This window comes from Notothenia rossii, assembly GCF_949606895.1.
Source record: "Notothenia rossii genome assembly, chromosome: 7".
NCBI lineage: Eukaryota > Metazoa > Chordata > Actinopteri > Perciformes > Nototheniidae > Notothenia > Notothenia rossii.
The window spans coordinates 22,666,008-22,690,357 of record NC_136905.1 but is presented as its reverse complement, the minus strand read 5'-3'; the positions used below and the strand labels follow the sequence as shown (position 1 = coordinate 22,690,357).

At 40.7% G+C, this 24,350-nt stretch overlaps 1 protein-coding gene across 4 annotated transcripts in view; it reads right to left on the bottom strand.

The window, feature by feature from the left end:
* col14a1a (collagen, type XIV, alpha 1a) overlaps positions 1-24,350 on the bottom strand; it is a 125,267-nt gene that overhangs the window by 68,117 nt on the left and 32,800 nt on the right. For 3 of the 4 annotated variants that reach the window (XM_079693687.1, XM_079693689.1, XM_079693690.1), the window contains 15 exons: positions 14,847-15,002; positions 14,522-14,641; positions 14,216-14,380; positions 13,867-14,031; positions 12,884-13,035; positions 11,864-11,993; positions 11,276-11,421; positions 11,004-11,133; positions 10,666-10,805; positions 9,807-9,933; positions 8,877-9,016; positions 5,439-5,571; positions 4,932-4,967; positions 3,342-3,484; positions 881-1,013 (listed from right to left, as the gene is read on the bottom strand). In XM_079693687.1, the coding sequence (XP_079549813.1) occupies positions 881-1,013; positions 3,342-3,484; positions 4,932-4,967; positions 5,439-5,571; positions 8,877-9,016; positions 9,807-9,933; positions 10,666-10,805; positions 11,004-11,133; positions 11,276-11,421; positions 11,864-11,993; positions 12,884-13,035; positions 13,867-14,031; positions 14,216-14,380; positions 14,522-14,641; positions 14,847-15,002 (2,016 nt within the window). The remainder of the gene's footprint in view (positions 1-880; positions 1,014-3,341; positions 3,485-4,931; positions 4,968-5,438; positions 5,572-8,876; positions 9,017-9,806; positions 9,934-10,665; positions 10,806-11,003; positions 11,134-11,275; positions 11,422-11,863; positions 11,994-12,883; positions 13,036-13,866; positions 14,032-14,215; positions 14,381-14,521; positions 14,642-14,846; positions 15,003-24,350) is intronic. The other variant, XM_079693688.1, reaches the window with a different exon arrangement.

Below are 24,350 nucleotides of genomic sequence, written 5' to 3'. Positions count from 1 at the left end.
TCAAGAGAATAGTTGGAGAAATTAATTAGCGTTGAGCAAAATAATTCAATTGTCTCGTTAATGAAGGGAGCTGCTGTAATTATGAATGGCCTTCATTGAGACAATTAGGAACACACCAGTATTTGTCATAGCTTTAATTCATTTTCTCCCTCAGGAACGTAAATGAACATGAAATGAATGCAACAGTGCAAATGAACATTCTGCTCGCTGCAATAAAATTCATTTTCATTAGCTTTTGGTATTGCCAGATGTGTTCACTTAAACTGGGACTCGCATATTTTTATGAGGAAAATTTGAGGAACCGAGAAGGTGTGTGTGTGTGTGTGTGTGTGTGTGTGTGTGTGTGTGTGTGTGTGTGTGTGTGTGTGTGTGTGTGTGTGTGTGTGTGTGTGTGTGTGTGTGTGTGTGTGTGTGTGTGTGTGTGTAACGGAGGTGATCTCTGGGCCCATAGATCTCGGCCTCCGTTACGGATTGTGTAGTTTTGTAGGTGGCGAAATGTATGTAGTTTGTGCATCTGTCTGTGTTTTAGTTTGTCTGTCTATGTTTGCTGGTTTATGTTAAAAGTGTTCCCCTTCCCCCATGTCTGTGGCTGTTGATTGTGTGCACCTGGTGCCCTGTGTTTGCTCCTCCCCTCACCTGTGTCTTGTTAGTCTGTGGGTGTATTTAGGTGCTGTGTCTTGTGAGAGTGGTAGTGTGTGTGAGATCCTGGTGCCTGCAGGCTGTGCTCAATGAAACCACAGCCGGATTGAGGCTGTGTGTGTCATATCATGTGTATGGTGTAATAAATGCCCACACCGGGTTGTATTTTGGACGTTCTGCCTCTGCCTCCTTGCTTGGTCTGGGCCGCTCAACGGTCAGTCTCACAGTGTGTGATGCTTACATGTGGCCCCCGTGGCAGATACACTGAAGCCATATTGTCCATCGGTGTACACAGGTGTGACCGTCACTTTGTACTGGGTGTCTGCTAGAAGAGGCTGAAGCACTGCTCTCCTCTGACCACCAGGAACTACAACCTACACACACACACACACACACACACACACACACACACACACACACACACACACACACACACACACACACACACACACACACACACACACACACACACACACACACACACACACACACACACACACACACACACACACACACACACACACACACACACACACACACACACAAATTAAAGGCACATTGGAAGGTGTCGTGCAGGCATATGAAAAAAAACAATGATTAACCTTTTTTTCTGCTCTTTAAGGACTGACCTGCAAACTGCCTCACACACATGGGCAGACACATCGAAAACACACGCTTGCTGTGTAAGAGCTTGTGTGCTTGTGAACACACACTCCACACACTCTACATGCCTGATATAGCAGACTGCAAACAGAATCTGTCGCTCTTCTCTGATGCTTTAAAGGGACATATGGAGACAAAGATTAAGGCCAGGCCTAATTAGGTGAAACAGAAGGTGCTTGCATAGCTTCAGGGGTTTGAACCACAACTGTTCAAGAATTCTGCTCAGTTCAGTTTAGTCGATAAAGTCAGTTAAGGCCAACAGTGTCGAAGAAAGAGCAGGAAAACCCATTACAGCTTTGTTTTAATCTATAAGTGTTGAACTTTGTTCTTTCTCTGAATCTTTGTTTAAGTTTCTTAAAGTAATACTTTGTATAAATAAGGTATATCTCATGTCAAACAAAGTGCCCTGCAAAAATAATATTTAGTAGACTGACACTTGACAAAATGAACTTGATAAAACTGGCATTCCCATTTTATACACATCTTTTTACACAACGTAAACATATTTTATTCTGAGCACTTTGTAGAAGGTATTGTCCATGTTGGTTTTCAAACTCGAGCTTTACAGTGCATTAATTGAACATACGTTTTGTGAAGAAGATGAAGATATAACCAAGAAGTAAAGTAACTTTCTCTGGCTTCATATTTAATTAAGTTTCTCCGTTGAGAAACATGATTTGATATGCACACCAGAAGAGCTTATGCTGCACATCTGTATTTTTAACTACTGTAAGTGTCTGCTTTCCAAAACAAGACCTTAACATAAACAACAGCAGAGAGTGAGTGTGTGTGTGTGTGTGTGTGTGTGTGTGTGTGTGTGTGTGTGTGTGTGTGTGTGTGTGTGTGTGTGTGTGTGTGTGTGTGTGTGTGTGTGTGTGTGTGTGTGTGTGTGTGTGTGTGTGTGTGTGTCAGAGAGGGAGACAAAGAGCACGATAGACAGAAATATGTACGTCAAGAAGAGAAGGCCAGTATCATTTTTCACAGCCAATGAGATGAGAGGAGCTGTCCACTGACTGCGGTGCTGAAACACCTGCACACATACAAACTTTTGCAATTTCATAAATACACACAACCTGCTTATTCAAACACACATCCACTTTGGGAAAAAACATACAAACTTTGGGAAAAGGGCACGACCTGAAACAAACTGTTATCTATCAACCATGAGACAAGTTTAAGACTTTCTCCCATTCTGTTCGGCTATTGTTTCTTTTGCTCTTTCTTCTGCTCCCAGTGCGGTAAATGGCTGCTGAAAAGATAATGGAATGTCTTGTGGCTTGGCCTGGCCTCTCCATCTTCTACCGCCCTGACACCACATTGGGAAATTAAAACAGGGGGCCGGGGAAGAGAGTAGAGTGAGGGAAAGTAAGGGGAGGTGACAAGAGAGAAGAACAGAGGGAGGGAAATCAGAGAGAAACAGGGGACAGATGAAGAGAGAGAGAGTGTGTGTGTGTGTGTGTGTGTGTGTGTGTGTGTGTGTGTGTGTGTGTGTGTGTGTGTGTGTGTGTGTGTGTGTGTTGTGTGTGTGTGTGTGTGTGTGTGTGTGTGTGTGTGTGTGTGTGTGTGTGTGTGTGTGTGTGTGTGTGTGCGCGCGCATCAGTGATCAGGGTCAGAAAATGGCACTGAGCTCAAGGGCTCTTACCACAGAGAGAGGAATCAGGAAGATGAGGCTGAGCAGACCGGGACTAAAAGTGTAATCAGTTTTCTGATTGGAGCAGATGACCCCTCACTGACCGCTGAAATCACCATCCAGCTGGGTGGAGGTGTGAAATATTAAGGGTCTTCCTCAAAATATACCTCCAGTGTCGTCTGTTTAGTTTACTCAGTGTTCACAACTCAGCAGGGAACTAGTTTGTTTATGTGAATGTGCATAAGGAGGGAGACTTTAGAAACTATACACAGGGATATACAAATAGCTCTTCATTAAATCACTCTGCCCAAAACCATAGACCCCATACAGCAAATGCCACTGACACCTCTAAATGAAATTCATTCTTTATGAAAGATTGAGTTTTACAGCCACAGCTTGCTCAACTCACAAACTCTTCTTCGTGGTCGCCCCTAAGGTCAGCATAGGAGACTCTGTAGCTTTTCACAAGGGGGTCTTCCAGCTCCCATGATGCCTCTAAGCTCTGGGTGGTCTCGTCACTCAGCTGCAGGTTCCTCGCAGCATGGCGTGCCACTGTCACACCACATCATAGACAACAGGGAGTTAGAAGTTGGCTAAAGTTACATATTCTCAACTCTTAATGTGCTTCAATAGATTGTGGATTAGAAGAGTGAGTCAGAATGCCAGAATGCTTAAAGAAAATCATAGCGGGCAATGTCAACGTGCCGATAATCTCAGACTGCTGTGATGAGCTGGATAATTCAAGTCGCGGTTAAATCTTGCCAGATGGAGCTTTTTTTTCTTCTCAGGAACACAACTCAGAGCTTGAAATGGTTTTAAACCAAGACGTTTTCAATCAATCAATCAATGTTTATTTATATAGCCCAATATCACAAATGTTACATTTGTCTCAGTAGACTTCACAGTTTGTACAGAATAACATTATTACAACACGACACCCTCTGTCCTTAGACCCTCACATCGTACAAGGAAAAACTTCCAGAGAAAACCCACAGTTTAAAGGGGAACATGAGAGAAACCTCAGGGAGAGCAACAGAGGAGGGATCCCTCTCCCAGGACAGACAGACTTGCAATAGATGCCGTGTGTAAATCGAAAAGATAATAAATTTACAGTATAGGTAGACCACATATTTGGAAATGCATGTGTCTATAATAAGAAGATGAATCCACGAGGATTCTTTTAAGGACTTAGCAGTCCTGTGTGGATGCAAATCAGTGTAAGGGCTCCATACAGATTGCAGCGTTGAATTAAAAGCATTGATTTGTATAAAACGGAGGTGAATCGCTGGCGGCTTTAACTTGTGATTTTCACAGGAGCATTTGGTCTTTTCAAAGTTCATAGGATGGTGGGCAGGGAATTAAATAAAGGAGACATTTTGTGTTTTAAAGCTTTACTGGTTGTGTCCTGTTCTTCATACGAAACACAATCCAGATGGCCTGCAGGTCACCCTTGAGATGATGACGTTTGAACTATAGTCTCTGGGTGAAGCCAATTTGGTAAAAACACTAAATTCTGCTTGCAAATGTAATCAATCTTTCAGTACTGCATGCATCAAGCTTACCCAGAACAGACAGGGTGAAGCTTTTCTAAGCTCTCAGTAATTCTGGTTTTGCTTCCTGAAACTAAATAAGCATCCAAACCCAAACTTTGCTACGGGAACTTGCTAGAACTTTGCCTGAACTCTGGCAACATCAGCACGCCCCTGGAAAGAGTCTTTCATATGTAAAATGCACTACACTTTCTACACAGATGTCTTGGCTTGAATTGTGATTGAAATGTGTCCAGCCTCTCTGCTCGGGTAGTTTTTTGAAGCAAGTACAACTTTATCTGCTGCCCACATGGAAGCAAAAGAGTTGCCCAGAAATGTTTCACCAAGCACAGTTTGAATCTGACTTGACATGACAAATCGTGTCTAAACTTTTTAATTGACTGTTTAATCATTGATTGTGACACTTTCACTCCTGACATTTTGTAATGGTACACAAAAGCACTTCTTACCTGCTGTTGTAGTAGACATTGTTGTCGTCTTGACCACTGAGAGGAGAAAAGAGAACATTAATAAGATAATTCAATAGAACCTCTCCTCAACATCTCTCTGTTTCAATAACTACAGTAATTAGACAGAAAAACACAAATTATTAATGCGGAAAATAGATTATTTTTCCTCTGAGATAAGCTTTGACAAACAAATCAATGCAAAAGGGCTCATGCAGAGCCACGCTTTGAACTCAGAAATGCTAATTCTATGATCCTGAAATGAACATTTGATTGGACTGATCTCAGTGGCACTTAGGTGAAGAGGATTATTTAGGTCACAGGCTAATTTACAACATAACCAAGGGGATTTTAATCTTTGAAATTGCACTCACTTCTCTGGTTTTTGTCTTGAAAGTTTCAAGATTCTAATTTAGTTTTTTATTAATAAGATGCAGCAAATACTACAACAGTCTGATTTAGAAACAGTGCAGCTGTTCATGCACCATCAATCAGTCTAATGTGACTTACATGTGGTCTCTATGACAGAGATGGTGTCACTCTCAGATTCGTCTTTGAACACAGCCGTCAACATAACTTCATACTCAGTGGAGGGGCTCAGGCCAGTCAGGATGTATCTGTTATCACTTCCACTCAAGACCACCTAGAAGAGAAACACACACACAGGTCTTGCTCTCTTATTACATGTAACTTCCAACCATATCTCCTGTATGTCAAAAGAAAGTTGTTGGCTGATATCTCGAGAACTGTCAACATGTGCTCATGCTGTTTAGTATTTTCAACGGCTCATTTTGTTTCGGAAATCATGTAACAAATCTTTCACTTCATTTTCTTGTCACACTTTCATTCAGAGTTTGAATAGGGGTTGATAATATCAGTACAAGTCTTTGTCGCATCAACTGAACTTCAAACAGTTTCATTGAAAAAACGTTTGAATAACTTTCCATCATGTCGTGTTCCACAATGTGTTGCAAACATTTACATTAGGCCATCTTTTGTTTTGTGCACCTATATTTGCTCGAAGAAAATAAGTAAGAGTTTCCCAGGTAACCCCTAAGATGTGAAAAAAGTTTGGGCATTCACTAAAATCTCATGGGGGTTTTTGTACTCTGAGTACATCACCAGACTTTCAAAACCAAGGTTGTCCCTGAGTTTTAGGAGATGCTGTTAAACATAAAATAAAGAAAAAAACCTCAGTGCTCAAAACAGAGGGAATGTTTTTTAAATTATTTCTCTTAAACGTGTATGTGGATATTCCAATACTTCATTTAATAAATGATTGAATCTAGACATTATTTTAGTTATAAGTTGGATGTTCTTATTATCAGGGGTGCACATCACTTTTTTGCCCTGGTTCTCAAAAAAGGAAAAAAAGGAGCACCTGGAGATGTTGCTTGGTGCTCATCCTTAAAATGAAATAAACCGTAACTTTTGAGGGGGTCTTGACTTTATTTGCCAGACACACGGCACTGAACACCCATGCAGAGGTGATCACAGAACACACATGCAGTGAACATAACCAATAACCTACCATAGCCAATAACAAATTAATGTAACTTATTTCCTTTGTGTTGTTCATTCATATCTTATTTTACCTTAACATTTATTTACTGTATGCATAATTTTTTTATCTCTCCAGTTTTAAAGGATATTTTTTGGTTACTGTCCTATAGTATACATTGGAATGATTTCAAACCTGTTTATCCCAATAATTATAAAGGAGTGCCTTGGAAATATGTGTTTACATAAATTGTGACCAAACCGTTTGAACTTAGACTAAAGTTAACTATCTAAACACTCAGAGTCCTTACCTCACTGAGCTGTAGTTATCAGCCTCTCAGCGTGACTGGAGAGGACTCTCCCTCCACATTATTGTAGACACATCTTCTTCTTATATCCGTTAAAGCAGCTAGCACCAGATTCTAATAACAACAGAGCCGGTACCGGTGCACCCTCCCTCTTTCCCTCGCTCACTCGCACTTTGGCTGTGAGCTGCGGGTGCCAGATAAGCCAACATCCCCCATTTTCATCACTTACAGCGCCCATCGTACAGGGCAAATGAAACGTGTAACCGGGGTGAAAAGGGTGTTACATTTACTTATTAGAATATTGTTACATCAAGGCCGAAAATTAGGATGAGCGCCAACGGTCAAAAATGTGTTTTCCCTCCGAGAGCTGCCAACGCAGCGCCTCCCCAGATCTGGCGCCCTAGGCGAAAAGTTATAACGCCAGTACTACGGGCCGGCCCTGAGTTCATATGCAACTCGCAAATATCTTTCTCTCTCTCTCTCTCTCCTCTCTTCTCTCTCTCATCTCTTCTCTCTCCTCTCTTCTCTCTCTCCTCTCTTCTCCCTTCTCTCTCTCAATGTTGGTACCAAATGCGCCTTTTTTCAAATGACCCGGTGCTCTTTTTTCATCACACCAGTTATGTGCAGCCCTGCTTATTATACTCTTCGTTATGTTAAACAAAACCAACCTTAGAATAGGGCCATTGCAGGACTGGCAAAGCTACCCTCCCTATAGGAGTCAGCAGATATGTGTAGTTTCCCCTGAATATAACAGCGTGGCCAGTTGGATCAACTGCTGCTGCGGGAGTCCAAACCACTATTTGTCCAAAGCAAAACTGAGTCAGGCCCCAAGATAAACACAAAGAGGTCATCACAAGTGCAGAGTGCTTCCATGGAGAGCAACATTGAAAAAGGAATTAACTGTTGATGACTCAATAACCCTATTAAGCGCAGCCTGAATTAGTCTCTATACAGAGGCCTTCGAGGCACAGTTACATGCACATCTCAGCCGTGGGACCGGCCATTTGTGCTTTCCCAGGAGCAAGTGCATCTTTAGTGCTCCATTCTCTCGTTTTTCTTTTAACAATTCCTCGCATGTATTTCCATATTTTACAACATTGCCCCTGTGTGTTTTCGCCTGATTAAAGAGTGGAATCAAACAGACGTTTTATTGATTAACAAAGAACACAAACATCTGATTTGAGAACTGAATCAGGATGCTAGTAAAACCAATGAATCCAAACAAAACAAGATAATAAACAATGATACGATTTACTCAATTTCCTCGCATGGAGCTCTGGATTATCATAAAATTTCAATCTGGGTCATTTTTCACTCTGTTGTTCGTCTGTCTGTTGTTCGACTATTATGTTTAATGCCTTTTTAGATAAAACAATACAGAGTGGTCGGTGGAGGATGTAAAAGTGTGTTTGTATATGTGTGTGTGTGTGTGCGTGCGTGTGCGTGTGTGGGTGGGTGGGTGAGAGACAGAGAAAAGCTGCATGTATCCCTTTCTCTCAGAATTACCAGCCCACCTCTTCAATTCCCCTGAGTTTATTTTCAGCTCTGATGACTCTTAGCAAAACACACAAATACCCAGACACACTCACACAACATGCACACAAACACACACACACTCTTACAGACCTAAGGGCTCTATCTCTGCCACACAGCTGGCTCCAAACCCCGGATCATGGTAATAAAACACCCTAGCTGTTAATTTCGAGATGTATTCAGCCTTTATTTACATTCATGCCAGGGGTGTTACCAGCTACCAGTAGTGCAGTGAACTTACTATATGTGCAAGCTAGATATTGGCACCCCTTTATCTGAGTAAATGAAGTGTAGCCACTTCTACCTCTGGAAAGCAAGATAACAAGTGGACCCCTGGCTAAATTTAAAAAATCAAAACCCATGGAGGTTATGTAGCTTTTGATTCTAAGTCATATATTGATGTAACATCTTTGGGGTTGAGGAAGTGAACATATATTTTGTGGTGAGCTCATAGTTGTGCCAAGGACTCAGCTTTAAATTGTCATGCCTGTGGTGTTTTTAACCATGCCAATGAAGATTATCTTAACTGCCACTTTTTGTGAGTGATCTTCAAGGAAAATGTCTTTAAAACAGACACCTTTATATATCATATTTTATTGGTACTGACCTCCTTTGTGTCGCCACCCATGAACGGGGCCCAGGAGAGTCTGTAGAGGAAGATGTCATCGGCTGAGTGATCCCAGCTGACCTGGAAGCTATCTGTGCTCACATCATTGGAGCGAAGATCCAAAGGACCAGGAACCGGGGCTGAGAGACACAAAGAGAGAGAGTTTACTTTTTACTTTAATTGTCATGTGCATATGATTTCTAATAATGTGTATTCCCTATAGTCCTTTTTTATATTTCCAAAATGTTCTGGATACCAGGACATAAACTCGTATCATGCTCGTCCATCATTCTTCTTAGAAAGTGCTTACACATTTGTGTTGGTTAATGAAGCTCCCTCTCTTAAACCTCGGTCTCCGAGCAAAGTTTGCCAAGAGATAAATACAAATCAACACATCCCTTAGAGTGAGAAGTTAAATATTGCAAAAAATACATTTCTTTCAGCAGACTCAGCATTAGAGCCCAACTGCTTGTTGCTTAAAGGGATATTCCTACAAATCGATATCCGTCAGCGTGACGGAATAGTAAAGGGACAACAAAATGACCTTTTAATGCGACTGGGCCATTATGCCGAGGTGTTAATGAGATGGGCAGGCTGCCAAACAGCAACAGGACCAGTAGGGGTAATGAAATGCAATGCTGTTTGCCACTTTAGAGAGAAATGGTTTGCCTTCTAAAGGTATTAGTACAACTACTTCAGGAAATTGAGACAAAATTGTCCTCAGCATAGATGGGAAATGTCGAAACACCAATGTGGAAGACAAAGTAGAAGCCATTATAAAACAAAACAAATGAACAAATGTACTTGATCGTTAATAACCAATGGTGCAACGATTGGTTAAACTAAATGAGCCGTTATTTGTATTCAGCATTATGCAATAAGTTCCATGGTGTCCTCTAAAAGTATCCTTACAGTGAAAAAGGGACTTACTGGTAGTGAATCCATCTGTGAGCGGCTCTGATTGGCCCTCAGCGTACAGGGCAGAGATGGCCACTGAGTACTCACTCAGAGACGTCAGCTCACTTAGGTCGTAGGAGTTCACAGGACCCACCTCCACCTGCACAGCACAGAAACACACAGGTATGGGGTTGTGTAAAAATAAAAGTTTAATTACAGTTACCTAAAAAAGGCCACAAATTCACTAAATCATGTTGTTTGTAAAGATTTATTTTAGTTCTAACACTAAGGAAATTGCATTAGCATCGTACGTGAAAATGTAAGGAGGTTATCTAACTTATTAAGGCTGTCCTTGAGCAAAGAATGTCTTAGTTGACAAACAAAACATTTGAATTTACTAATTGATGAGATGATTGAATTGACTAAAAAACTATGCAAAAGTACAACTTCAACGTTTACCAGAGTTTTTTTGTAATATACAGCATGATAATATATGCATTACCAAATGACTAATCTACTAATTACATTTTAGATGACAAAGACCAACATTTGTGGGCAGTGCTACAACTTCTGCACATACAGTCACACAGAGATAAAGCAAGCCAAAAGAGAACATACCTGAATTAATTCATATTATCATATTATATATTATCATATTCATTCATATTAGAGAATATGAACTATTCTCTAACCTTTAACACTCATCACAACGATCGTTAACAATTAATCTCCCATTTGTTCTATCCTTCTCTAGTCTATATTCACTTTTTTTCTCAACTCTCATCTCGACACACACTCACAGATGGAGATGCTGCCATATATAAATCATATCTAAGTATGACGTCTTAAACACATAAGAATCATGGAGACACGCTGTCACATTGTCACACACCTCCTTCTTGACTCCTCCGTCCGTCTTGATCCACAGGATGCGGTAACCTTTGACCGCTCTGGGCACGGCATCCCAGCGGATGTGGGCGGAGTTGTGAGTGATGTCAGAAAACTGCAGGTTGCTAGGAGGACTCAGGGGTACTGGGAGAGAGAGGGCATGTTATTTAATGTATGTTTGTATTTTCTTTTAGCATTTTTAGAACTAGTTTGAATTGTAGACAGAGTGAGGATATGGTTTAAAATTGATCAATTTGTAGGCTTAATCATAAAGGTTCAGAATAAGAGCCCTCATGAGGACAGAAGTAAAAAAGTGTATATGTGTGCATGTGCACTACTCACATGTAGTTCTTTGGATTGTAATGGGGTCACTGGCCTCGTCCCCAAACATGGCGTAAAGAGTGACGGTGTATTCAGTGCTGGGGTTCAACCCATCCAGCTCCAGCTCTGTCACTGCATCCGATAACTTTTCCTGGGAACCAAGACACACATATATACACAAATTAAAAAAGACGCTCAGCTGCCACGTTTCTGTTAAAAGTGATCAATTGTGTTTCTCTGTTCAATATATGTTTTATTTTTGTATTATTCTGTGTGTTTCTTTGTTTCACTACCTCCTTGTCTGTAAAGTCTCCATCATCTCTGAGCGGTGCGTACAGCAGCACATAGCCAGAGACTCCATCCACACTGTCCCATCTTGCTTTCATGCTGCTGTGAGTCACATCGAACAGCTGGAGGACCGTCACTGAGGGAAGGGCTACTACACACACACACACACACACACACACACACACACACACACACACACACACACACACACACACACACACACACACACACACACACACACACACACACACACACACACACACACACACACACACACACACACACACACACACACACACACACACACACACACACACACACACACACACACACACACACACACACACACACACACACAAGGAGGAAACATAGTTATGAACCAAGTCTATTTAGTTTAGTAGATCCTAATTAAAAACTTTTGGATTGGCCTGCTGTCATGAGGGCATCGTTTTCCATATGTCTGTCTTCCATGGCTGTCAGACTTTGAATCCATCCTTACAAACTTGTGCTTTCAGATGTTGACTGAAGCCTTAGTGTTAGGTTTTGTAAGTTAATTTCTGCAAGTGTGTGTTTATGTGCTAAAATAAACTTACGGGTTGTTTCTGATCCTCTGAGAGCTTCACTCGCCTCGTTTGCATACACAGCAAACACAGCCAGCTGGTACTCAGTGACAGAGCTGAGATGCTGCAACACCACTGAAGTCTCACTGCCGTCCACTACCGCCTGAGGTCCAGGAAGAGTGAGTGGGGGTAGGGTGTGCGGTGAAAGGAAGGCACAGGAAAAAGGGATGGGGTGCAGAGATGGTTAAGGGAAAGGAGAAAAGGGTGCAACAAATGCCAGAGGATGAAAAATGACAAATGGAGGGGAGGAAAGAGAGTTTGGGATAAAATGGGAAAAGAAAGGAAAAACAATTGATTTATTAAACAGGATAAAGCCAAAACGTCTATAGCTAAATAATATTTTTCATTCTAAACTGTATGGATGACAGTTGTGATAGAGATTAGGGCCGGGCTGAGCCAGCTGGAAAGGTCTCCTCACATGTCCCTCCATAACATCTGGTCCCCGTAAAACCAGCTAAGCGAAAGATTTAATGTTTTCTGTGGTCAAATGTTCTGGAAAAATCAAGCAGGTGCCTCTATCAGCCGGAGTATACTTTTTCTGGTTAGCCTTATTCCCTTGCAGGGATGTTTAGATGAGTTGTGATTGGAAGGAGGGGAGCGAAGGGTACGGATGAATAATGCCACAAGCGTCCCAGGGAAGAACTGAGCTTAATTCATACCCTTGCCAGAAGACCCAAGATACAGCAACTCCCACTGGTGCAGTCACATTGATGAAAAACAGAGCATACCCCGGCCTAAACCCCCCCTCTCTGTACCACTCTTGAGTCTCTTCACCTCAGTGTTATTTAGATCTTATGTTTCTACGTGTGTATATTTTTAGACAGCAGTCAACTACAATGTGGGCTTGCAATGATATGGATATTTCTTATTCTTACTTAGTCATATATTTGTTTGTAGTGATTGCTTATTCCATGAGCTCCTAATTTAAATTGTGTCAAGTTAGAAGAAGTAAATATATGTGTGTCCTTATAAAAAATAAAACACAGTATGTACCTCCTGTGGATCTCCTCCGCTAGCAGAGTAATAAACCACTCTGTATTTCTCTACGTTTCCGGGGGCGTGGCTCCATGAAACCCTAAAAGCCCGGGCCGTGACTTCGGATGTCACCAGCTCAAGTGGGGATCCTGTCGTCTCTGGTATCTGTTCTGAACAAATAAAGAAGAGGAAATGTGAGGGATAAGAAACAGATTGCATACGATTATAAATAATTACTCCCAGTAAGGAACTTTTAGGTAGAAAAACTCACATGCATTGAGAATTTGAATAAAAGAGATTGGGTTGGAATATCATCAAAACACATTAGACTTGATTAATGGTTTCTATATATAAAAAAAAGATATCCATCCTGCACCTTTATTTTTATAGAAATTATAATTTTGGGGGAAAAGAGTGGGAAAGCTGGAGAAAGAGAAAGATCTCTCTAAAAAAAACACATATAACCGATAACACTTTGCATTAAGTAGCCCAATCACTAGCCACTCAAGCTCTATTTAAATATCCAGGACTTGGTTCGCACTCCTTATAAAACCCACTTCACAACTATAGCTGCTGCAAGGCTTGTGATTTCAAAGAGACATTTTATAATCCAGTCATGCAAGAGCATTAGGAAGAGCCAAAGTGATTACACTCGCAAATAGTTTACTCGACTGTTAAAAAACCCACTTTACCTTAACTTAATCTTAATATGCCTCGTATAATTTGAAGAGCTGTAAGTGATATCTCTCGCTTGCATGCGCTTACTGTTATTATACTAAGTATCAGCACAAAAATGCGTCTCTGTGTGAAGGTGAGAAAGGAGCCACAATTTGAACTTTATGGACTTACACAACTATGTCTGCCACTTTCCAAGCAAACAACCTTGTGCAACACAATGAATAACTTACAAAAGATACAGTTTGGAAACACTATTATCTCTTGATTTCCAACGTGGTCAGACAACACGAGCATCTTCCTCTCTTGTATCACCCAGCCCTTACTCTGTTTAATGTCCTTGTCTTGCTGCTCCACTTGTTCACACACAGTCTTGGTCAGAGCCCCTACGATGGAGCTCATGACGTTGAAATCGGCCACGTTGTAGACGTGAGATTCGCCTGGCTCTGAGGCGATGGAGTGCAGCTCATTCTCATCAGCATTTTTAACACCTGGGAAAGGAAAATCAAATGTATTACTCTCAGCATCACATTTAGAGATGCCAGACGGTGAGGTATTAAGATCAGTTCAAAGAAAAAGGATGGAGATTCAAAGTGACAAAGCGTTTTAACCCTTTTAACAATGTGACTATTCCTAAGATTCATTGTCTTTGTGTGTGTTTGCTTCCTCCCTCACCAATGGCAAACAGCTCAACCCCAGCATTTCGCAGGCTCTCTGCCGCAGGTATGACATCATCCTGGGACTTCCCGTCTGTAATGAGGATCCCGATTTTAGGTACACCCACACGGGAGCCAGACTCGGGCTTGAAGCTGTTCTCCAAAATATAGGTCAACGCAAGGCCTGGAAAGAGAAAGAGGGAGGCATAGAAGAGGGATGAATAAACAGGATATCACAACAAACTTTGGTTTTTAACTTCCTAACAAACTGAACACTTATTAATAGGATAGCATAATAACTAATAGTATCAGTAAGATCCAGCACCTGTGAGAGTATTTCCTCCCTTGTACGGCAGGTTCTTAACGGCATCAAGAACGGCATCTTTTGTGTAGAAAGCATTGAGATGCCACTCTATCCTGGGATCCCCACTGTACTGAGCCAGACCTGCAATCACACACAGAATTATATTACAGCGACTCGTTCAATTCTTCAAAGTTGAACACCAAACAATGATAATCAAACTGATTTTGAATGTCAAATATTAGGGTTAATCTTAATAAAGCAATAAAACACAGACACCAACATCAGAAGAACATATTGGTCCCATGGTGTACCCATCTGTTCAGGAGGGAAAGTCGCAGGGACCCACCTATCCTTGTTTTATCGATGCCAACATCAAAGGCATTGACCAGATTCTCCAAGAACATGCGGACCAGCCGGAAGTTAAGCCGACCGATACTCCAGGAGCCGTCCACCAGGATTATGATGTCTGCAACGGCCTCAGTGTGGCACACAAACTGATCAACTACAAGAAGGAAAGAAGACAGAATCACATGAGACAAACAGACTGAGAAATGTAGTTATCGGTGAATGAAAAGATAATTCAATTTGTTTGTTTTTTACTTATGATGTGCAGGTTTCACAGCCAAACGTCAGAAAACACAATAAAGGCAAACGTTGAATCAGCAGGTTTCAGAATGTCTTTATTGAACAAGAAAGAATGCTGAAAAATAACCTTAAATACACACAGAGCATTTGCTTTGAAACTAATAAAAACGTGAATGGGGACATTATTCAGTTGCCGTCTAGAGAGCCTTCTTCAAAACCTATGGTGTGTTTTCCCAGGATCTCCCCTTATGTCCTCTTCTTGAAATTAGTCTTTACATAAGTTGTTAAAAACAAACAAACTTTTCATTTTAAATAGTTTTACAGGGAAACGGTATGTATGTATGTATGTATGTATGTATGTATGTATGTATGTATGTATGTATGTATGTATGTATGTATGTGAGGAAGCTTCAACGTGTAATATTGAGGATAGATGTGAAAGTAGGAACACACAGACACAAACCCTTTTATTAGCTCATTTATCATAGTTCCATAACTGCTTACTTATGTACTCTGTATGAAACCCTAAAAGTGTATACAGTTACTTCATTAATTTTTCACCTGCCAACAAAAATAATAGTGGATCATCCATAATATGCTGATCAGGTTAAACAGTTATGTTTAAATGGAGAAAGGCGATAAAAGAGAGTACTGACCTTAGGAAATGGGAGTTATTACTTTGAAATGTTGCTCACAAAAGTATGTTTAAAGTATAAAGAGTGGAGTGAAAATCCATCCAAACTGACAAAACCTTTGAATCACTTTCACTTTAATTTCTTCCCTTTTAACTATCAACTGTAAAATAGTTCCAAATAAAAAGGGTATAGTTGCTATTTGGTTGCAAGAGGAAGACATTTTCTCCTCGGTGTTATGGGTATTTTGTGGATCACAAGTACTAGCACAAACACTAAAACTGCAACACTGCAAAATGTATGTGACTTTTACTGTACTGCTTGTGCGATCATGTCAGGCTAACACTATCTTAAGATTGAAAGCTATAAAAGACACATTGTGTTACGTTACGCCATACAGGAATTTGTTTCAAGAAGTGATTTTCCAGACAGAGCCTTCTGTCTGCTGCCTGCTTCTGTCTGGCAGTTCAACCATCCATCTGCTGCTGACGGCAGATGGAGAGAAGTGGAGACAACAAGGTCAAGAGATAGCTGAGGACAATCTTTGATTTGCAGATGCATAGCATTAAAGACTGAGGTGTTTTTATTATAATAGCCAATCGTATTTCTTTTATATACACTGAACAAAAATATAAACGCAACACTTTTGTTTTTGCTCCATTTTTCATGAGATGAACTCAAAGATCTAAAACATTTTCTTTATACACAAAATAACCATTTCTCTCAAATATTGTTCACAAATATGAAAAAATCTATGATAGTGAGCACTTCTCCTTTGCCGATATAATCCATCCCACCTCACAGGTGTGGCATATCAAGATGCTGATTAGACAGCATGATTATTGCACAGGTGTGCCTTAGGCTGGCCACAATAAAAGGCCACTCTGAAACATGCATTTTTGCTTTATTGGGGGGGTCTGGGGGGGTCCGAAAACCAGTCAGTATCTGGTGTGAGGGTTAGGGTTAGGGTAATGTTGTGAATCGAGTGGCCTGTGTTCGTCGTCCATAACATACGCCTGCCCATACCATAACCCCACCATCACCATGGGCCACTCGATTCACAACATTACCCTAACCCTAACCCAAACCTAACCCTAACCCTCACACCAGATACTGACTGGTTTTCGAACCCCCCCAGACCCCCCCAATAAAGCAAAAATGCATGTTTCAGAGTGGCCTTTTATTGTGGCCAGCCTAAGGCACACTTGTGCAATAATCTTGCTGTCTAATCAGCATCTTGATATGCCACACCTGTGAGGTGGGATGAATTATCTCGGCAAAGGAGGAGTGCTCACTATCACAGATTTTTTCAGATTTGTGAACAATATTTGAGAGAAATGGTTATTTTGTGTATGTAGAAAATGTTTTAGATCTTTGAGTTCATCATGAAAAATGGGAGCAAAAACAAAAGTGTTGCGTTTATATTTTTGTTCAGTGTATATATCCTAAAAGATCAGGGGGGTATACTACAAAGCAGGATTTTCACTTAGCCGGCTATATTCAGGGAAAACTCCGGCTTTCTGGTCCTACGAAGCTGGTTCTCTTTTTAGCAGGCTCGATCTCCATGGTAACTTATGCTTAGCGGCTAACCTGGTCCCGACCAGGTTAGGTTGCAGGCTAAGAGATCAACTCAGTGAAAGCACTGCCTGCTGACCAATCAGAGCTCCGTGTGAGGAGTTTAAAGGGATCAAGTCATATTACAGGAGAAAGGAAATACAGTTTAAACTGCCGTTGCAGGAAAGACGGCCGGCAAAAATCACAGAATGTGTGAACGTGAAATTGAATAGAATATCACCTCCCATGTTCAGCGCAATCTGACTATTATAACATTAGCGTTAAGAAAGCTTAATTAAATATCTGCCACAACATAAATAACCGGATCAAAGTAACAGTACAGTCCGCGGCATATCACATCATAATGTATCATATATTTCCTTATCTGAGTCAGCTTCTTGAGCCGTATCTGGCCGTGCAACACTTACAGTGTCACATACTGTATGCAGAAGTATTATTTTAAGCAACACATTACGAAACACCCGAGTCAAATGTAATTAAAGTCAGATCGTGTCTTAGACGGGGCATATCATAAACCTGTTAATGTACGCCTTCAAACACTTTTTCTTGTACCAGCTGTATTCACCTTGCAGGTGCAACTATGTGGCTTTTATCCTGGATAAAGTGTTTGAGTCATGAATGTTGAAAGTTTAACTTCTTCATATTTGTATAATAAAAAGTTGACTTTTGATTCAGGAAGTATGACGCGCTGCGCTGTCAGTACGCTTCTCCATGTTTGTGATTGGTCGAATGCTCCAGATACCACCCCTTTCATGTGAACGCGCACCTAACTAGATAGGGCACGGCTGGCTTAAGCGATCCACTTGATAACCTGTGTCGTAGTACCGTTTAGCGAGAGCGTGTATGTTTTGGATTAGGCCAACCGGCTAACTCAAACATATCCAGGTTAGGTTGAACCAGCTTCGTAGTACAGGACTCTGGAGTAATATTGTTAACAACTTACTGAATATGATGCCATTACACGGTAGAATGTTTTGGTTTTTGTATTAATCAACCATCCCAATAAAAGGAGAAGGGAAGTTGTAGCTTAGTTTGAGAGTTTCAGCAAAATGGCAAAAGGCTGAGAGCGAAAAGATGATCATTTGTAAAGTTACCTTTCTTACTAAACAAACAAGCATGGCCTTTAAAGAAGCTCTAAGGTCACAAAATAGAAATGAGAACCATGACTGAGCACCAGGAAGGCTTCTTTATAAGCAATACACACAAAGAAGAGCTGAGGAGCTATGATTTAAAGTGATACACATTCAGAGGGTGTAAGTATGTATAGTAACTGCGGTTGACACGGTTGGTAAAAAGAAAGACAAGGAACGTAATGGTTTGAAAGAAAGGCTCAGAGAGTGGGGCACTGTGCAACGTCAAAAGCCATCAAAGCAAACAGAGGAGATGTTAAACAGAGGATTAGAGGGTCGTAATTACAGCTAATTACAGCGCGCTGGTCATTCTCTGCTCTATTGTTGGCAGAGTGGTGAGACTGTCCTTCAACTAGACACAACACTGGTGTTTTACATATGAACCAATAATCAAGGCTGCCCCTCTGCTTCACATTATCCCCGCTGATGTCTGTAAACAGTCCGTTTGGTTTATTCAAGAGTCGCTCTACCACAAAATCATTCTTTTATACTTTCAGAAACAATTTCCATAATTGCCAACGCTACATAATCTTTCTTGGTAAACACAAAACTCTGAATCACAGTTTTATTGTTATTTCATTCTGCCCAGGTTGTGTGATTTTATATTGGTGTGTGGCGTGCCTTACATTATTCAGCATTTTTCCATCAGTCAACAAACAGGATGGATAAAAGGAAGTCTCTGCAAAACTTGAATACATTTGAATGCAGGACTTTACATTACATGTTAGTTTTTCGACGCTTTTATCCAAAGCGACTTACATACTCAATACTGTGGACAATCCCCACAGGAGCAATTTGGGTTGAAGTGTCTTGCCCAGGGACAAAAGGACATGCTGACCATCATGTTGCAGATATCTGTTAAACAGACACATAGAAGAATACGGGTTGTGGAGACATGGTGTTACACAGACAATGGTGTTTCCCCTCCAAACAATGTCAGAAAGAATGCTTTAAATATCTTAGTACTGTAGTTGCCATGGAATTGTTCGCTTCCCTGTTCTCTGTCTGAGAGCAAGACAATAGTGGGATTGTCAAAGGTCCCTACGCTCCTTCTAAGCCCCATCTGCCTTTCTTCTTCTCCTCATCATCTCTATCCTGCCTCTTCTCTTTCTGTCTAACGCCTCCGCTGCGGGTCAAAGTGCAGTAACTGGGGAACAGTACAGAAAGGTGTCTGTGCGCACATGAGGGATAACAAAGTGGGAAAGAAAGAAAGCGAAGCAAGTTAAGCAGGAAGAAAGAAAACTGGTGAGAGAGAAAAATGCAGTGTTTGGGTTTGGTGAAATACCGCAAGTATATTGACACATTCTGTGGTGCCAAGTCTTTCCTTTGTAGGAGTCTACGGTTACTCCTGTTGTTCTCTGGCTCTCTCCAAAACTCTCCCTCACTCTGTCCTTCTGCGGCTATCCAATAAGAGTCAGGCTTTGTTGGGCACAGAAACCTTTCTTAAACTCTCCGATAACCAAAACAAACTGCCACCGCAGAGCACAAGACATGTCAGTCACTACGTGTGTGTGTGTGTGTGTGTGTGTGTGTGTGTGTGTGTGTGTGTGTGTGTGTGTGTGTGTGTGTGTGTGTGTGTGTGTGTGTGTGTGTGTGTGTGTGTGTGTGTGTGTGTGTGTGTGTGTGTGTGTGTGTGTGTGTGTGTGTTCCTGAATTTCTAATCACGAACACATTCACAGGCCTTAATTTTTATACAGCCCCCTTTAATAATTGGGATGTCACAATGAAGGTTAGATGTGATTCTTGGATGAACATACAAGATAAAAAGGACACTTGCCAATGTTTTAACTTATTTTCCCATGGTGTATTAGTCATGGGATGATGTATGTAATGCGGGGAATCTGCCAAACCTCGATATCTGTCTTAAATTTAACAACCATTTTAGTTACACTGTCCGCTGATGGTTTCTAACGTCATAGATGGCAGAAATACTACTGCAGTAGAGCTCGGCTAGTTCTCTCTACACCTCAGCCAGATGTTGCAGCTGAAACCCTCTTTCAACCAAAATTAATCTTGGTTTTCACAAAAGAAACCAAGTATTTCCACTTTCATACCACGTTTCACCATGGACATTTAATTAAATAAAGTGATAATGTTTGAAAGCCAATTTTTCAAACATTGTTCAAAAATGGATGGATCCCAGCAGACAACAGGTCGAAGTGTGCTTTGGATACTTAAAATCCGAATTGTAAGTCGCTTTGGATGAACGCGTCAGCCAAATACAATATCATGTAAAAAAAACAATACGTTATTTCAGTTAAACAGTTCAAATAAATAGGAAATACCAAAGGTCAGTACACCTTGTGAACCTTAGCGTGGGTTGTTGCTAAATTCAGTTTTAACATCCTCACTTTAATCAACAAGTGAAACTTGGCCTGGGTCTTGAGGAGTTGTAACATTTATTGATATTTATTGATATTTATTGATTTATACATTGGCCGTAAAATTATTTGATTTACATCTTTGATTGGCTGATACATGGCTTAGAGAGAAGTCACAAAATCATCTAGAAAAAAGGACTATTGAGAAACGCTCACACTTGACCCTAAAGCACTGAAGTTCAGACTTTCTAAGCAAAGACCAGGACGAAGTTATCTATTAATATGAATGGTGCTGAAATGATTGTCATTTTAATGGGTTACATGAACAGGCACAAAAGCCACGTGGTGAGCTAGTACTTTGGCCTACCAGTGTAACTCAAACAGATTTGTGAGGATGTCTCTATATTCACTGATTGTAAACCATGAGGTTGGCTGAACTACATCTGAACCTTATTTGCATAGAAACAAGTGATTAGAAAAGACACTGCCATCCCTGAAACTATTTTTATGCGAGTATACATTTGGACAAGCAGCCATAATAACTGGCATGCCAGCGTGTGATTAGACAGAATGTCCACCTGGGGTCCATGAGTGAGGGAGCGACCACATGTTACTACTACAGTCCACAGTAGGCTAAAGTGCTGTGGGAAAAAGTATGTGACTCTGAGACAATTGCATTAACTTGTGTGGGTGTGGAAAAATGTGTATTACAAATGTGAGCGTAACAATGGCTGCCACTGTTAAATCTGGCTGCAACTCCTATTTGAGCAAAGACAGACATGCAGGGACAGAGACAGAGAACACAACTGGGAGATAATACAAATACACTATATAGAAAAACATACGTCTTAGTTATGAGTAGTAAAACTTGCAGTAGTAAACACACTGACACATAAAACGTTAGAATACAGGCCAGAATGCAAACAGCTTTGTCATCTCTTACTTTGGAAGACACACACACATATGGATATAGTTGGGAGAGTAATGTAATGTATGCACAATCCCCAAACAAATAAATACAGAGCACATCTTCAAACACTTATTTAGTTTAGCAAACTTTTCCTTCCTCTCCCTCCTCCCTCTCTCCGTTCTCATTAACAGGAGCTCTTCCCAGCCAGCCTTGATTTATTGCTGACCTCCATTTAGCCAGGGATCAGACAGAGTGTGCTGTCTTTTCAATCTATCTCTAGTTAGGTTTTATTTCCCTCGCCACTGTGATTGTGTTTCAGTGTCTGGAATTAACATTGAGAACACTGACAGGCATGCAGATGGATGGACAGTAGCAGCGACAGTCCCCACATTAGTGAGAAGATTCCCTTTATTCACTTTGCAAAGGTTTGATTACTGCACAAACCTGCTTTATACAAGAGCACTTCACCTCCAAGATGAGGCTGATTTATAACACAAATAATTGGAAATTTATTCCCAAGCAGTTTAACACAAGTTGATTTGTTTGATTTTGAGGTATCAATCCACTGAGTATTAAAATACACTTCAGTGAAATGGACGTTTTAACACACAGTGGGCAAGCTACCTCTTCTATTGTCTCCCCTGTCAAATGTTTCCCCAATATATCACTCCGGGATGAATAGTAATAAGATATGTTTCTCCTGTCTGCTGTTTATTATGGCGACCCAAATGTTTCAATTTACATGTAAGCAATTTCCTGTGTTTTCTAGAGAAAATGTCCACTTTAAATCAATACAGTCTGGTCCTCTCCACCTTATCTGCTCATGTGTAGGTGGGCTCTGAGATGAAACCGTGGATAGCATTTAAAGAGACAGACACAATGAAGTGAAAAACTGATCTTGCTAGAAGGTTTCCTTACATATGTACAACTGTTGAACCATATGGACCAGAGACAATATTTGTTGTAATTGTATACCCCCAGAAGATTATAGATTTATTTCAGGTTCTGTGCCTGCAAATGTAAAGAATGTCTAGCTAAAAAAACGAATAAGAAAATCAGACATCTGAAACCCACAATCTGCCTACAGCCAAAGTGTTTTTTAATCCTTACATTTCAAATACAATAGTGAGGCATTCATTTAAAAAAATTAAAGCTTGGACTCTTGGATTTCTTTACTTTTATGTCCGAGTCTTCCTTAAAGAAATAGCATTACCTCTTGCCTTCATGAAATTACAATAAGTCTGAATAATTATAATTAAGTTTTTAGTCATAACTGCAGATAAAGATCATGTTATATGATCCAACACTCTAAAGCAGCTACTCAATGGACCTTCATTTTGTGAAAGGTGAGACCCGTTGTTTTTTAAATCTCTTTCCGAAGGCCAGTATAAACTTCAATGTTCAACACGTGACCCTATAAAAAGAGAAGATGGAAATGTACACATCTACAATTAATTTCACATGAGATGAAAAAGACTTCAGCAGATCTACTGAAAGAACCACAAGCTGAGGTTGTTTTTGAACTGTGGCATTGGTGGTAAAAAAAAAAAAACACCACTTAAGTGAATATCTGACTACAGTTTATTGCTTGAAAACACGTGTTTTCTAAGAATTGTAGACACAGCAGATGCAATGGTTGAAAAAAATAATACAAGCGATCATCTCGATGTCATAAAAAAGCTTGAGCATGAACACAGCTGATAGCCAGCTAAAAGAAAGCTCACAAAAACAAGACTTTGTTTGTTTTGTTGGCTGGTTTATTCAATCAAGACACAGGCAGCTGATTGATACACCTGTCATTTGCTCAGTGGCCCTCACAGCGACTCAGACAAACTCAGCCAGGCACAAACAACATTCATATTCATCCTTGAGACCAGTGGGCTTATGGGAGTCAGTGTGTTTGTGAGTGTGTGAAAGAGTGTGTCTTTTTGTGTAAGGAGTGTGATGCAGTGGATTTTAAGGTGTAATCCGACAGCTGTTTTTAGGAGATACGTGTTGTTTCACTAGAGACCGTTCCTTGCTTGGCCTTCTGATCTTTAATCCACTGTCTTGTTCTGTTACACTTCACTGAATGCAAAGACGCTCTGAGTGAACAAACCATGTGTATACTGAAAAGAAACATGGTCTCTAACCTGTCCACACACACACACACACACACACACACACACACACACACACACACACACACACACACACACACACACACACACACACACACACACACACACACACACACACACACACACACACACACACACACACACACACACACACACACACACACACACACACAGTGTGGGTTTCTATTACGAAAGTCCCTCTTATCATGTCTGGTTATTTTGTAGCTCTATGCATACTTTGTAAGAACTTTAAAGATGGGTGTGGCTGTCAAAGCAGGCTTTTTTGTGACACATTTAAAACCATGCTGGCTTACTTATTAATTCTTCAGGAGGGACCGTTTGCCTGCCAGCCCACCCCGAGTTTCTATTTAGTTAAAGTCAAGGACAGGCAACTATTATTTTTGACAAATGTTTATAATCATTAACTCAAGCAACTTCTGTGGCGGAGTCAGGACACTGTGAAAGAAGGATTTACTGCAGCTCAACTTATTACTAAGAGCCACAACAAAATCATGGAAATGTTTACAAAAAAGAGCTATGGTTTGGAACTATCTCACAAAATACAAAATTAGTTTTA